This window comes from Puma concolor, chromosome E4, assembly GCF_028749965.1.
Source record: "Puma concolor isolate L17-30 chromosome E4, mPumCon1.1.hap2, whole genome shotgun sequence".
Classification (NCBI taxonomy): domain Eukaryota; kingdom Metazoa; phylum Chordata; class Mammalia; order Carnivora; family Felidae; genus Puma; species Puma concolor.
In genome coordinates, this window is record NC_141683.1 from 52,163,393 (window position 1) to 52,178,284 (window position 14,892).

The following is a 14,892-nucleotide window of genomic DNA, read 5'->3' on the forward strand; positions in this document are numbered from 1 at the left end:
TATTCACAGACAATGCTACTATCTTATGTATGTACCCAGGCATATATATGCATGTATATCTGTTTGGTATGTATGTAGGAGTGGAGCTGATGAGTCATAGGACAAAATATATCTTCAAACTTAGTAGATAACAAACTTTTCCCAAGTAGTTGTATTAGTTACTCTTCCTACAGGTGTTTCATGTGTGTTATTACTGCACTGTATTCTTGCCAAAAGTCTATTGGTATCACAATAGACTTTTTTCAGTTTAGCTAATCTGGGGAGTATGTACTGCTATCTCTTTGTAGTTTTAATTTGCATTTTTCTAATGACTAATGAGGTTGAGCACCAGTTAAACTATGTTTTTTATTGGCTGATTGGATTTTTTGTGTGTGTGTAAAGTACTTGTTTAAAGTTTTTTGCATCTTTTCTATTTAGTTGATTTTGTTAATGGTTTGTTGTTTATATATTCTAGATAAAAATTCTTTGAACTATCTATCTATCTCTATCTTTAGTAGATATTTTCTCCCATCTAATTGGGCTGCTTATTTCATTACCTTAATGATGTCGTTTGACTAACAAAAGTTTCTATTTTTTTTTTTTAAGTTTATTATTTGAGAGAGAGAGAGAGCTCGAGCACCAGCAGGGGAGGGGAAAGAGAGAGGGAGAGAGAGAATGCCAAGTAGGCTCTACGCTCTCAGTACATAGAGCCCCGCTTGGGGCTTGATCCCAGGAACCATGAGATTGAGGCCTGAGCCAGAATCAAGAGGTGCCCCTGTTTTTAATAGAGTTAGAGTTATTGGTCTTCCCTGCCTTTTGAGTTAGATACAGAATTTCCCACCTGCAGTCATGAGGACATTTTGCCATATTAAGTACTTGAAGCTTTATTTATTTATTTTTATTTTTGACATTCAGGTTATAATCTACTTGGGAATTTATTATCATGTATAATGTGAAGGATAGGCAACTTTTCATATGGATATCCATTTGTCCAAGCATCCTTAATTAAGTCCATCTTTTTCCTATTGCTCTCAAGCACGACCTTTGTCATGCATAATGTGTCCATGTATGTGAGGGTCCATTTCTAGGCTCTCTTTTCTGCTTCACTGGTCTATTTGTCTATCTTTTTGCAGAACTATGTTGTGGTAAATGCTAGAGCTTTAAATTACTGTTCTTTAGGAAATTCTCAGCTATCTATGGCTCTTGTTATTTCTATATAAATTTTATTTTACTTATTTTTTTAACTTTTTATTTTTGAGAGACAGAGCGTGAGTGGGGGAGGGGCAGAGAGAGGGGCAGATGCTGTGTCTCCAGGCACAGAATCTGAAGCAGGCTCCAGGCTCTGAGCTGGCAGCACAAAGCTGGACGCGGGGCTTGAACCCACGAACCGTGAGATCATGACCTGAGCCGAAGTCGGACGCTCAACTGAGCGAGCCACCCAGGCACCCCTTTCTATATAAATTTTAAAACCAGCTGGTACATTTACATGGTAAACCTGCTGTGATTTTTTTTTTTTTTTTTTTTAAACTGGGATTACTTTGACTCCGTAGATCAATTTGGGAGAGTATATCCATATACAATATTGAGGCTTTTGACCCATGAATGAAGGATTTCTCTGTATATAATTAGGTCCTTAAGAATGTCCTTCACAATTTGGATATTTTTTAGGGAATTCTTACAAACCTTTGTTTTAGATTTATTAGGTCTTCAGTAATTTTTTTTTTATACTATTATAAACAATGTCTGTGTCTTCAATTTCAGTTTCTTACTGTTTGTTGCTGGTGCATAAAAATATAGTTGGTTTTTATAGGTAATTTTTTTATCCAGCAACCTTGTTAAATTCTTATTAATTCTAATAATTTATTTGTAGATTCTTTTATGTCTTCTGTATACACATCGTCATCTGCAAGTATTAACAGTTTAGTTTCTTTCTTTATGATCCTTATATCTTTTATTTATTTCTCTTGTCTTACTCTGCTGGCTAGGACATCCGGTACAATGATGAATAGAAGTGGTGATAGCGGGGCATCCTAGTCTTGGTCCTGATCTCAAAGTGAAAGCTTTCGACGTGTCACCATTAGGTATGATGTTTTCTGTAGGTTTTTTTGTAGGTACTTTTTATTGTTCAAGGAAGTAAATTTCTATTCCCAGTTTCCTAAGAGGACTTTTTTTCCCCCTTTAATCATTAGTGGGGATGGAGTATTCTCCAAAATTTTTGTGCATCTGAGATGATACTTACTTTTTTTCATTCTGTGAATGTGAATAATTAAATTGGTTTAACATAAAAGGGTCAATTAGCTTTGCAGCTAGGGTGATCATCCATCCTGATTTGCCCAGGCATATTCTGTTTTTATCACTGAACATTCTGCATTCTAGGAACACCTCCCGCTCCCCCCCCCCCCCCCCCCCCAGGATGGTTGTTTGCCCTACTTGCATTCCTAGTGTAAACCAAACTTGGCCATGATGTATATCCTCTTCTGTATTGTTTGGTTTGCTGATACTTTGTTTAGGATTTTACATCTATTTTCATTAGTGAGATTGTCCTATAAGTTTTTTCTTATGCTGATCTTGTCCAGCTTTGCTATAAAGTTTGTTATTTTATCAAATGAGTTTGGGAATGTACCCTTCTTTTCTGGAAGAGTTTGTGTAGTCTAGGGAGGATATTTTTGTTGAATGCTTAATGATTTTACTGAAGAAACTCTCTGGATTTGTTGTTTGTTTGCAGAAAGTTTTAAACTATTGATTAGTTACTGCAACACTTAACGTGCTTATGCAGTTAATGCTTATTCTCTTACAGAATAACAGAATAACTGTTACGCAACAGTTACGATTGTTCAGTTTTTGTTTTAAATATCACCTATGACATGTTATGCTTTTTCTAGTTGTTTCATCTAAATTTTCAAATGGATTGGTGTAAGATTGGTCTTAATATTAAGTTTTGAACGCCCCCCAGAGTGTTTAGTAATAACTTTCATTCCTGACTTTGCTTACTGCTGCGTTCCCTTTTCCCTTTTTTTCTTGATTCACTCTTGCCAGTTTTATGAGTCTGTCTATCTAAAAGAACCAACTATTGGCTTTGTTTCTGTTCTCTTTTTATTTTTGCTTTCCATTTGACTAATTTATGCACTTTATAATTTCTATTGTTCTACTTTCTTTGGTTTTATTTTATTATTCCTTTTCTAATTTCTTAACTTGGATGTACATATTATGCATACTGCTTTTTCTAATATAGGGATTTAAGGCCATAATTTTTCCTTGGTTGCATCTGATGATTTCGGTATGGTATTTTATTTGTTATTCCTTAGTTCAAGAGAATTTCTAATTTTCATTACAGTTTTTCTTAGGCCTATGGGTTATTTAGAAGTAAATTTATTAGGGGGCTCCTGGGCAGCTCAGTAGGTTAAGCATCTTTCTCTTGATTTCTGCTCATATCACGAACTCAGGGTTTGTGAGATCAAGCCCCATGTCAGATTTTGCGCTGACAGCACAGAGCCTGCTTGGGATTCTCTCTCTCTCTTAAAAGAAATAAACAAACACTAAAAAAGAAGTAAAATTATTACTTGGACATTGGAGTTTTCTTGTTGCCTTTTTGTTACTGATTGCTGTTTTAATTACATTCTTATCAGTAAATAGTTGGTGTTTTAATCCTGTTTATTTTTATCAGTAAATAGTTGGTGTTTTATCAGTAAATAGTTGGTGTTTAATGTCCTTCAGATATTAAATATGATACCTGCACTCTCACCTGTTGGTTAAATTTTGAAAGATTTGTCTTTGAAAAAGACTTTTTTCTGCAATTGCATGCTGCAGTGTAAAATTTGTTAAATGTGGGGCGCCTGGGTGGCGCAGTCGGTTAAGCGTCCGACTTCAGCCAGGTCACGATCTCACGGTCCGTGAGTTCGAGCCCCGCATCAGGCTCTGGGCTGATGGCTCGGAGCCTGGAGCCTGTTTCCGATTCTGTGTCTCCCTCTCTCTCTGCCTCTCCCCCGTTCATGCTCTGTCTCTGTCTGTCCCATAAATAAATAAAAACGTTGAAAAAAAAATTAAAAAAAAAAAATTTGTTAAATGTGTAGCAAAAAATTTCTGCATCTTTACTGAGTCTTTGTTTCCTTGTTACATGAATTACTGAATAATTATATTTGAAGTGAGTTTCTTAAAGATAGCAAGAGTTTTTTTTTTTATCCACTCCGCCAGAATCAGTCCTAGTATATTTAGACCATTTACATTTAATAGAAGTGTTATGGCTTAAGCCTACCATTTTATTCTTTGTTTTATGTTTCCTTTGTTGGTTTTTGTTATTTTATTTTTTTATATTATTATTTTTTAAATACATATATATATATATATATATATGTATTTTTTAATGTTTATTTTTGGGAGAGAGCTAAGGAGGGGCTGGAGAGGATCTGAAGTGGGTTCTGCAGTGACAGTAGTGAGCCAGATGTGGGGCTCAAACTCACAAACTTTGAGATCAAGACCTGAGCTGAAATCAAGAGTCTAACACTTAACTGACTTAGCCACCCAGGCACCTCGGTTTTTGTTATTGTTGTTTTTCTTTTATTTTTTTTTAATGTTTATTTAATTTTGAGAGAGAGACAGAGTGTGAGCAGGGGAGGGGCAGAGAGAGAGGGAGACACAGAATCAGAAGCAGGCTCCAGGCTCTGAGCTGTCAGCACAGAACCTGATGCGGGGTTCAAACTCACGAACCATGAGGTCATGACCTGAGCTGAAGTTGGACGCTTAACCAACTGAGCCACCTAGGTGCCCCTGTTGTTTTTATGTTTTCTTCTTAAGGGTTATCTGAATGCTTCTTAGAATTTTATTTTTATTTATTCATAATGGTTTTGAGTACATTTCTTTGTATACATTTTTTAAGGGTTGCTGTAGATATTACCTTATGTTTGTAACTTATCACACAGTACTGGTGTTGGTATCTATTTACATTTGTTTTTTTTTTAATATATTTTAATTTTTAAATTGTTTTGAGAGAGAGAGAGAGAGAGAGAGAGAGAGAGGAAGAATATCTTAATTAGGCTCCAGGCTGGGCCTGGAGCCTTAAGGGTGGGGTGCTGGGGGGGGGCAATGCTTGAGCTCAGGATCTTGAGATCATGAGTTTAGCCGAAATCAAGAGTCACATGCTTAGTTGACTGAGCCACTTAGGCACCCCTACATTTGCTTTTAAGTAAGCCATCTCCATATGTCACCTGTGGTCCAGTTTCTTTTTTCTTCTCTTTCCTTCTCTTTCTTTCCTTCCTTTTCTTTCTTTCTTTCTTTCTTTCTTTCTTTCTTTCTTTCTTTCTTTCTTTCTTTCTTTCTTTCTTTCTTTCTTTCTTTCTTTCGTCTTGCTTGTTCTATGCTTTCTTCTCAACTTAAAAAAAAAAAATTACAATCAGGGGGCTGAATGAAGGCTTATAATTAAGCCTGCCTGCTGTTGCAGGATTTATGTATTAAGTATGTGTATATTTATGGGGTGGTGGTATAACTTTAGTTTGTACTTCATATGGCTAAATTTGCTTTGTTTTTGGTAATAACTCTTAGAATAAGTGTATCCACGTCTTCCATATATTTTTAAAGACTTTGTTTCTTTACAGAAGTTTTAGGTTCACAGCAAAAGTGAGAAGGTACAGAGATTTTCCATATACCCCCTGCCCTCACATGTGCAAAGGCTTCCCCCATTAACATCCCTCACCAGAGGGTACCTTTGTTAAAATTCATGAACCTGACATGTTATAATCACCCAAAGTCTGTTGTTTACTTTGGGGTTCACTCTTGTTTATGTACGTTCTGTGGGATTGGAGAAATGTGTAATGACATGTATCCATCATTATAGTATCATACAGAGTATTTTCATTGCCCTTAAATTCCTCTGTGCTCCATCTGTTCATCCCATTCCCTATCTCCAACCCATGGCAATCGCTGATTTTTTAGTGTTTCCTTAGTTTTGCCTTTTCCGGAATGTCATTGAGTTGGAATTAAACACTATGTAGCCTTTCACATTGGCTTTTTTTACTTAGTAATATGCGTTTAAATTTCCTCCATGTCTTTTCATGGTTTGAAAGCCCATTTCTTCTTTAAAGTTTATTTTTAAATTTATTTTCGGAGAGAAAGAGTGCACAAATGGGGAAGGGGCAGAGAGAGAAAGGGAGAGAGAATCCCAAGCAGGCCCTGCACCACCAGTGCAGAGCTTAGTGTGGGGCTTGAACTCATGAACTGTGAGATCATGACCTGAGCCAAAGTCGGACGCTTAACTGACTGAGCCACCCATACAACCCAGAAAGCCCATTTCTTCTTCATGCTGAATAACATTCTGTTGTCTGAATGTGATAATGTTTACACTTTGCCTATTGAAAGACATCTTGGTTACTTCCAAGTGTTAACAGTTATGAAGGAAGCTGCTATAAATATGGTTTTGTGTGGACATAAGTTTTCAACTCCTTTGGGTAGATACCAAGGAGTATGATTACTGAATCATGCTAAGATTATGTTTACTTTTTAAAGAAATTGCCGAATTGTCTTCCAAAGTGGTTGTGCCATTCTTCTTTCCCACCAGGAATAAATGAGAGCTCCTATTGCTGTATATTCTTGTCAGCATTTGATGTTGTCATTATTCTGGATTTGATGCTCTAATAGGTATACACTGGTATCTCATTATAGTTTTTATATATAGTATATGAAAATTTGCTATTCTTGTTTTTCACCCATTTTCTTTTTCCTGAAAGTGTTCCAGTATTCTTTTTTTCAGATTTGAAAATGTCAGATGTTTGAAATAGTCTTGGCAGCTACAATTTATTCTAATTATATTAGCTTTAAAAAAAAAAATTTTTTTTAAGGTTTTATTTATTTTTGAGACAGAGAGAGACAGAGCATGAACAGGGGAGGGGCAGAGAGAGAGGGAGACACAGAATCGGCAGCAGGCTCCAGGCTCTGAGCCATCAGCCCAGAGCCCGACGCGGGGCTTGAACTCATGGACCGCGAGATTGTGACCTGAGCTGAAGTCGGACGCTCAACCGACTGAGCCACCCAGGCGCCCCTATATTAGCTTTTAAAAAACAAAGTTTAAACATTAAGTTTAACACTTTAGCATATTTTTATCAAATCATGTGTAGGTCAGTAACTGAGTACAAGTGACATCTATAAACCGCAAAGCAAATGTCTGTAAAAGGGGGCTCTTTATTTTTGAATTCTTTTACATTTTAGTCTTAAGGGATTCTGAAACTTCACTTTTTTTTTTTTAACCTTCACTTATTAAATTTAAATGTTTCTTTAAATTTTCTTTGGGTTTTGGTACATCATGCTGTGTTGAAAGTGCCTTAATACAGGTTTAAGACTGAGCTTCAAACATTTCTCCATCATATGTATTTATTATTATTTTTAGTAATCCCCAAACTCATGATGATACAATCCAGGGTTGATTTTGGATATCATTCCCAATTTGTGATCAGTTTTCATCCAGGTAATGGTAGTTTATCTTTGTGGACTTTCTCCATATCACCAAAACATTCTTCAACTCTGATTTATACTTTTATTCTAGATCCTGCTGCTCCCAGTTACAAAACATGTTTGAAGGGTGAATATAGATTAATTCTCTTTTCTATTTCCTTAGAATTGTTGTCCTGTGTCTTTCTCCTCTTTTCTATTACTATAATGTCTTGCATTGTTGCCTGATGGGGAAATACTTGCTTCCCTTATCACTCTGCTCTCATACTTCTGGCTACCATATATGTGAGTGATTCTTACATAAGCAGTTTTTCATTTCTCTGTGGACACCCAACTGGGTGTCCTCCAATGCAATTCAATTCTGTCACTGTCTACCTGGAGTTAGCCTCAGATCCCACAGGTTAATGGCTCAGTCCCACAAGACTGAGATGCCACTTCAGATGCAAATTGCAGTTCACCTTGTCACCTGTTCTTCTGATTGACTATAAATTGGAGGTTCCTATGACCTCCTTCTTGGGTTTGATAACTTGCAGAACTAAGGAAAACAGTTACTTGCTAGGTTACCACTTCATTATAAAAGGATACAACTCAGGAGCAGCCAGATACAAGAGATGTGCAGAACAAGGTAGATGGGAAGGGGCCCAGAGCTTCCATACACTCTCCAGGTGTGACCCCCTCTCAGCATCTCCACGTGTTCACCAAACCAGAAGCCCTTCAAACACCTTCTGTTAGCGGATTTTTTGGAGGCTTCATTGCAAAGGTATGATTAAACTCAATCTCCAGTCCTTCTCCCTTACCTGGGCATGGTGTAGTGGGCTGAAAGTCCCAACCTAATTATATACTTGGTTCCCTTGGCAACCAGCCCTCATCTGGAGGCTCTATAGGAGCGCCAGCCACCAGTCATGTCATTAAGCACACAGAAGGACACTTACCATCAAGCATTTTAGGAGCTGTGTACAGGAGCCGAATAAGACCAATTATGAATTTCTTATTATAAATCACAGTATCGTAGTGCCCCAGTAACTTAACTGAACCCCTTCAGAATCTCATCATTAAATGTAAATGTCGCAGATTTAATATGTGTAAGTGATTTCCATTTCTTCAATCTTGAAAATTTTTTTTGTCTTGATACTTTTTCAGGCTTTTTCACATAGGTAGGTTACATCATTTTGTTTTATGTTCTACATGTATATATTGGGGCAGCACTTGTACCTTAGTTTTATTTTTAGATTTTATAATATTTTTATTTTTATATTCCCAGGTTTTTGATTGTCTGTGAACTTACTCTGTCTTCAAAAAAAAGTAGAGTATAATTGAAATCTTAAAACAAAAATTCTCCCATTTTCCAGGGAGAACAAATGATATATACTCAGGATATTTATTCTAGTGTGATAATTTCAAAAATTACTGGTTTTGAAAGTAAAAATTGTTGAACACTGGCAGTTTTGTGTAGTTCACCTCATATATAGCATCATCCTTATATAATAATATGTATGTTATCCAGCCAGAGCTTTTTGGGATACTAAAAGGATGGGACATTATCTTCAGATAATAGGACATTAGAGTTTAATAATTTGGGATTTCAGGAGATACTGGAATTTTTTCCTGGTGTTTCAAGTTCAAAAGTGGAATGAAAATTATTAATTTGATCTTAGTTATTATATGTTATGTATCCTACCAGTGATGTTGGCTATCTTTGGATGTTGATATTGTAGATGTTTACTTTCATTTTTCATATATATAAAAATCTTTATTTTACTTAAAGAGAGACAATGTGAGGGACGGGCAGAGACAGAGGGAGACACAGAATCTGAAGCAGGCTCCGGACTCCTGAGCTGTCAGCACAGAGCCTGATGCGGGGCTCAAACTCACAAACTGTGACATCATGACCTGAGCCAAAGTCGGACACTTAAGTGACTGAGCCACCCAGGCGCCCCTCATCTTTCTTTTAAATGTAACTTAAAAAAAAATTTTTTTTTTAACGTTTATTTATTTTTGAGACAGAGAGAGACAGAGCATGAATGGGGGAGGGTCAGAGAGAGAGGGAGACACAGAATCCGAAACAGGCTCCAGGCTCTGAGTGGTCAGCACAGAGCCCGACACGGGGCTCGAACTCACGGACCGCGAGATCGTGACCTGAGCTGAAGTCGGACGCTTAACCGACTGAGCCACCCAGGCGCCCCTAAATGTAACTTTTTTTAAAATGCTTATTTATTTTTGAGAGAGAGAGAGAAAGAGAGAGAGAGAGACAGAGTACTAAAAGGGCAGGGACAGAGAGAGAGGGAGACACAGAATCTGAAGCAGGCTCCAGGCTCTGAGCTGTCAGCACAGAGACCAATGTGGGAGTCAAAGTAAGGAACCGTGAGATCTGACTTAAGCTGAAGTCAGACGCTTAACTGACTAAGCCACTCAGGTGACCCTAAATTTAATTTTTAAAGCACTCATACTGAAGATCCCTAGCATTTGTTTAAATAAAGATTTGAAGAGTGGAACATTTCAGGGTAATTAATGATAAAGGTTAATTGGTGACCATGGGATGCTTTGTCGAATTAGAGCTTAAGATCACTGGAGTTGAAAATATGCATGAACCAAAAGGCAAAAGACAAGAGGCGTCAGTGATGACAGGAAGTGACTGGGTTGTTTATAGAAGGCTAAGATCCCTAGAGTGATTTGGCTGCTTAGATTGAACCAGACCAGAGTGGTTTGGAGTAGAAGACTGATTATTGGAAATGGGCAGGATATGCAGAAGTGGTAAGACCCCTGTGAAGCATGGGGCGTGTGAGTATTTATCAGTTGATCAGCGTTTATTTGAAAGAATTCCAAGATAGACTTTGTCTTTGGGAGGAGAGCAAGGTTTCAGTTAAGGTGGGAGTATTGAGTGAAAAATTTTAGGGTGGAGAAAAATTTATTACGGTGGATAGAAGAGTTGAAAGCTTTTGACAAATGCTAATTATTTTTTTACACTCACCCCCCACTCCTCCATGGTTTCTGTGGTAGTATGCTGTCTTGTGTTCGGGTTGTGTGGCTGCTGCTTTGCATTTCATGGTAGTTCGTGCAGGGTTGCTCCATCGTCCTTTGCCCATCTCTTAAACATTGCTGTTCTCCCTGCCATGTCATTTTTTCCTCATCTCTGCTGACTATACTGGTTGACATTGGGTGATTTTATTCATTATCATAGCTTCAGATTTATTATTCTCCTTTATCATAGCTTTTAGATCTTTCTCTTTCCTCCCTGCTTTCCCTAGCAGAATTCTGTTAGTCCTTCAAGGTTCAGCCTTTCATTTGATTTCAGATCTAATTTCACTTATCCAGTTGCCTCTCCCCTGTTCCCCAGTTTTCCATCTAGGTTAGGAGCAACCTTCTCTTACATTCTGTGTGCATACCATCATCATCATGTTTACTATGCTATTTCAACTGTTGGCTTACCTGTTTATTTCTCCCCTGGACTGAGTTCCATGAGGGCAAGGGCTATAGTTTTCTAAATCCTGTTCTTCCCAGTGTTTATTAGCAGTAAGTTATCAATTATATTACCCATTATGTATGTATTGCCACAGAAGAGAAGGTACTAATGTTAATAAAACCTTGAAAGTCTGCTTACCCTTACCAGTCATTAAAGAAATAAAAGGTTAAATAATGAGGTACTGTTTTCAAGAAATAGTATAGCTTAATGGTTTAACAGCATGAATTCTGGAGCAAGAGGGCTGCTGTGATTTGAACACCAGTTCTGCCACTTATGTTCTGAGTGGTCTCGGGCAAGTCATTTAGCTTTTCTGTGCTTTTCATTTTCCTAATGTGCAGTAGAACCTGTTTCACATCTTGTGATAAGTAGAAGTATTCATTTTTGTTATTTTACATTTTACAACTTTTTTTTTTAAATTTTTAAAAAGAAATTTTTTTTTTTTAACGTTTATTTATTTTTTTGGGACAGAGAGAGACAGAGCATGAACGGGGGAGGGGCAGAGAGAGAGGGAGACACAGAATTGGAAACAGGCTCCAGGCTCTGAGCCATCAGCCCAGAGCCTGACGCGGGGCTTGAACTCACGGACCGCGAGATCGTGACCTGGCTGAAGTCGGCCGCTTAACCGACTGCGCCACCCAGGCGCCCCTAAATTTTTTTTTAATGTTTATTTATTTTTGAGGCAGAGAGAGGCAGAGCATGAATGGGGGAGGGGCAGAGAGAGGGAGACACAGAATCGGAAGCAGGCTCCAGGTTCTGAGCCATCAGCCCAGAGCCTGATGCGGGGCTCGAACTCACAAACCGTGAGATCGTGACCTGAGCTGAAGTCGGACGCTCAACCGACTGAGCCACCCTGGCGCCCCTGTTATTTTACATTTTAAAAATTGGTTCTGTTTATTTGGTTTAGATTAAGATAGTCGCTTATATATACTGGTGGTAGAAATTTAAATTTGTGTAGTGTTTCTGGAAAGCAGTTTAACATAATGAAGCCTTCCTAACTATTTTGTTTTTTGATTAACTTCATTTTAATAATATTTTTTTTTAAAAAATCTTTCTTTTTTTAAAAAAAGTATTTATTTATTTATTTGAGAGAGAGAGCAAGAAATGGAAGGGCAGAGAGACGGGAACAGGGGATCTGAAGTGGGCTCTGTGCTGGCAGCAGTGAGCCCGATGTGGGGCTCAAACTCATAGACTGTGAGATCATGACCTGAGCCAAAGTCAGATGCTCAACCCAATGAACCACCCAGGCCCCCCTAATAATCTTTTAATAAAAGTTTAAGTGCAGGCTCATGTTCCAGAATCACTCAGGCAAATAGCATAAATCTCTAGTAAGATGAGAATGGTTAAATATATTGTTGAATGTGATTTAGCAGTTAAAATGTTTGCATTTTAATGGCATGGGAAAAGGTTATGATGCAGTGGGTAAGATATCAAAGATTAAACATTACTGTAAACATGTTTTAAAAAAAATGCTTAAGGGACGCCTGGGTGTCTCAGTTGGTTAAGAGTCCAAGTTTGGCTCAGATCATGATCTCATGGTTTGTGAGTTCAGGCTTGCATCAGGCTCTGCACCGACAGTGTGGAGCCTGCTTGGGATTCTCTCTCTATCCCTCTGTCTCTGCCCCCCCCCCCCCATAAATAAACTTAAAAAAGAAGATAAAAAATACTTTAAAAATTAAAAGACATGCTTAAGAGGGAAGGAAATGTTAAGATGCTAACTTGTGATTGCTTTTGGGTGGTGGGATTTAACCTCTATGAAACTAATTTCTGTTTTTAAAATGGGGTTAACAACAGACATGTTGACATAAACTGCTAACAAATGAGGTAATTGGAAAGTATTTGGATGTTTTATATTTTTATTAAGTCACATTGTCATTTTTGTTCATTTGTATCTTAATAAAGTCTATATAAAGTCAATCCATGTTGCATTAAAGAAGTACAGAATTGTTTTTTCTTAATTATTAAGTCTCTACATTTACTTTTTAACATGGAACTTTCAGCTCTTTTTGTCTGCAATTTTTCATCCCTGCAATCCCTATTAGTGCTCAGTTTTCTAGGAATTATTTTCCAAATGTGAAGTTATTTTATGATCGTGGTGATGCCAGTGTGGTTTGGTTTAGGCTTTTTTCCCCCTCTCTCTTTTGTCTGCAGCAACTGGAACAGATCCAGAAGGAGCTGAGTGTTTTGGAAGAGGATATTAAAAGAGTGGAAGTAAGAGATCAAGAATTTCTCACATCTCTAGCAATTTTCAGTTTCATGAAATTGTCCCTTTTCCTTTAAATTACTGCATTGAATTTATGGGATTTGTTTTCATTATATCGAAAGTAACAGATGTTACTTATTTTTAATTCAGAGTGCATTTTTATAGAAAAAGCATTCTGAACACTATGATAAAATGTGTTCTAAATTTGTTTTCACTGTTTTATTGCCATAATTATTCTTGGGTAGATTGAAAAAAAATAATTTTCTTGGTATGCTATCATAGTAACTTAAATTAACTCCCACAAAACCCTTGGTTATTATTAAATGATGTCACAATTTTCTTCTTTTATTAAGTAAATAATTCTTTATGTATCTACCGTGCTAAGGTTAATTTACAAAGAGTTAGGAGAACACAGGGACAATAGTTAGGCATTTATAGTATAATACAGTTTACTTATGGAAATCCATCAGAGGACCTTTTGGAGGGTCATAGGCTATTATGTGACGTTATTTTCTGCAGCTACATTTACATTTAGTGTATGTTTTAAATTGTTCACATGTGTTGTAATTTTCTTTTGCTCATATGTAGAACATGTGAAATGATCTTGAGTTTAATATTTTGTGGAAATTCGGTTTCCCACGTGACATTCCTAACTTGTTACTCCTATATTTATGTCCCTTGCTTGGCTGCATGATTGAACTGAGCTTGGATTACACAGAAGTAATTCTGTCAGATTATGTATCTTTAGTGGCATTTTGAAATTTGCTGCTTTTTCATTAATCAAAAGAGCACGTAATAAAAGGCCTGGTTGTTGGTATGAGTTAGAGGTACATAACTTATGCAATAATAGTTAATTAGGAGTCTTCTTCCTCTGAGTTTATGAGTTACAATTTAAGTCATTATTTTCAAAAGCTAGTATTTGAGTCAAGAGGACAGTTACTTTTCTTAATATTTGCAGGGATATTTTTAAAGTAGGCACATCCTATTTTTCTCTACTCAGAGAGCTGAACCTAATGATCCAGTTACCGTACTGTTATGTGTATCTTAATATTAATCAGTAGATTCTCACTTGGATTAATGATTAGCTTGTTCACTGTTCACATCGTATACTGTACATCTCATCTGAAATATTTACGTTTGACCATTTCTACATTTGGTGACTTAATTCGGCATGAACAATATTTATTAAAGACTTTCTAGTTCTTTAAGAATGTGTACCATAGAAAGGCTATCTCTTAACTTTTTAAATATTCTTACTTTTGTACTCTGAGGAGAGGAAGCTTTGAGAAATTTGGATGTTGAGACAAAATGGACTAATAAAACCTGGGATTGGAAAGGAATATGATATATCTCATTTTGATTTACACTTCTTTTGTTTGGAGTGTCTCCTATAACTCAGATAATTGTGCTTTCAGGAAATGAGCGGCTTGTACTCTCCTGTCAGTGAGGATAGCACAGTGCCTCAATTTGAAGCTCCTTCTCCATCACACAGGTACAAAGCTTCAAACTTGTAATTACTTAGGATTTATGTTGCAAAATGCACATATGGTAGTAGTCCTTGGAAGCCTTTTCTGTGTAATGTACAAAACCCCTGAGAAATTACTTTTGGTCACGATGTAGAAATGAGATTCAGATGGCCCATCTGTTTCTTTAATGCTTTGAATTTTCATGCCGTGAATAGTTAGTAGAATAAAGTAATATTATGAATTCACTGTTGGATTAAAAGTTTGGTGAATTTCTTGAAATAATAGTAGCTTTAAACATCTTGTAAATTAAAATCAGATGACCTTAAAAATCTATAATTGAAATGGTAGGTAAT

General features: G+C 36.9%; 1 protein-coding gene across 4 annotated transcripts in view; it reads left to right on the forward strand.

Annotated features, from left to right (window-relative positions):
- The window catches only part of COP1 (COP1 E3 ubiquitin ligase), a 260,438-nt gene that overhangs the window by 62,945 nt on the left and 182,601 nt on the right, over positions 1-14,892 (forward strand). For all 4 annotated transcript variants that reach the window (XM_086694424.1, XM_025920949.2, XM_086694422.1 and 1 more), the window contains exons 7-8: positions 13,022-13,081; positions 14,489-14,565. In XM_086694424.1, coding sequence (XP_086550550.1) covers positions 13,022-13,081; positions 14,489-14,565 — 137 coding nt within the window. The remainder of the gene's footprint in view (positions 1-13,021; positions 13,082-14,488; positions 14,566-14,892) is intronic.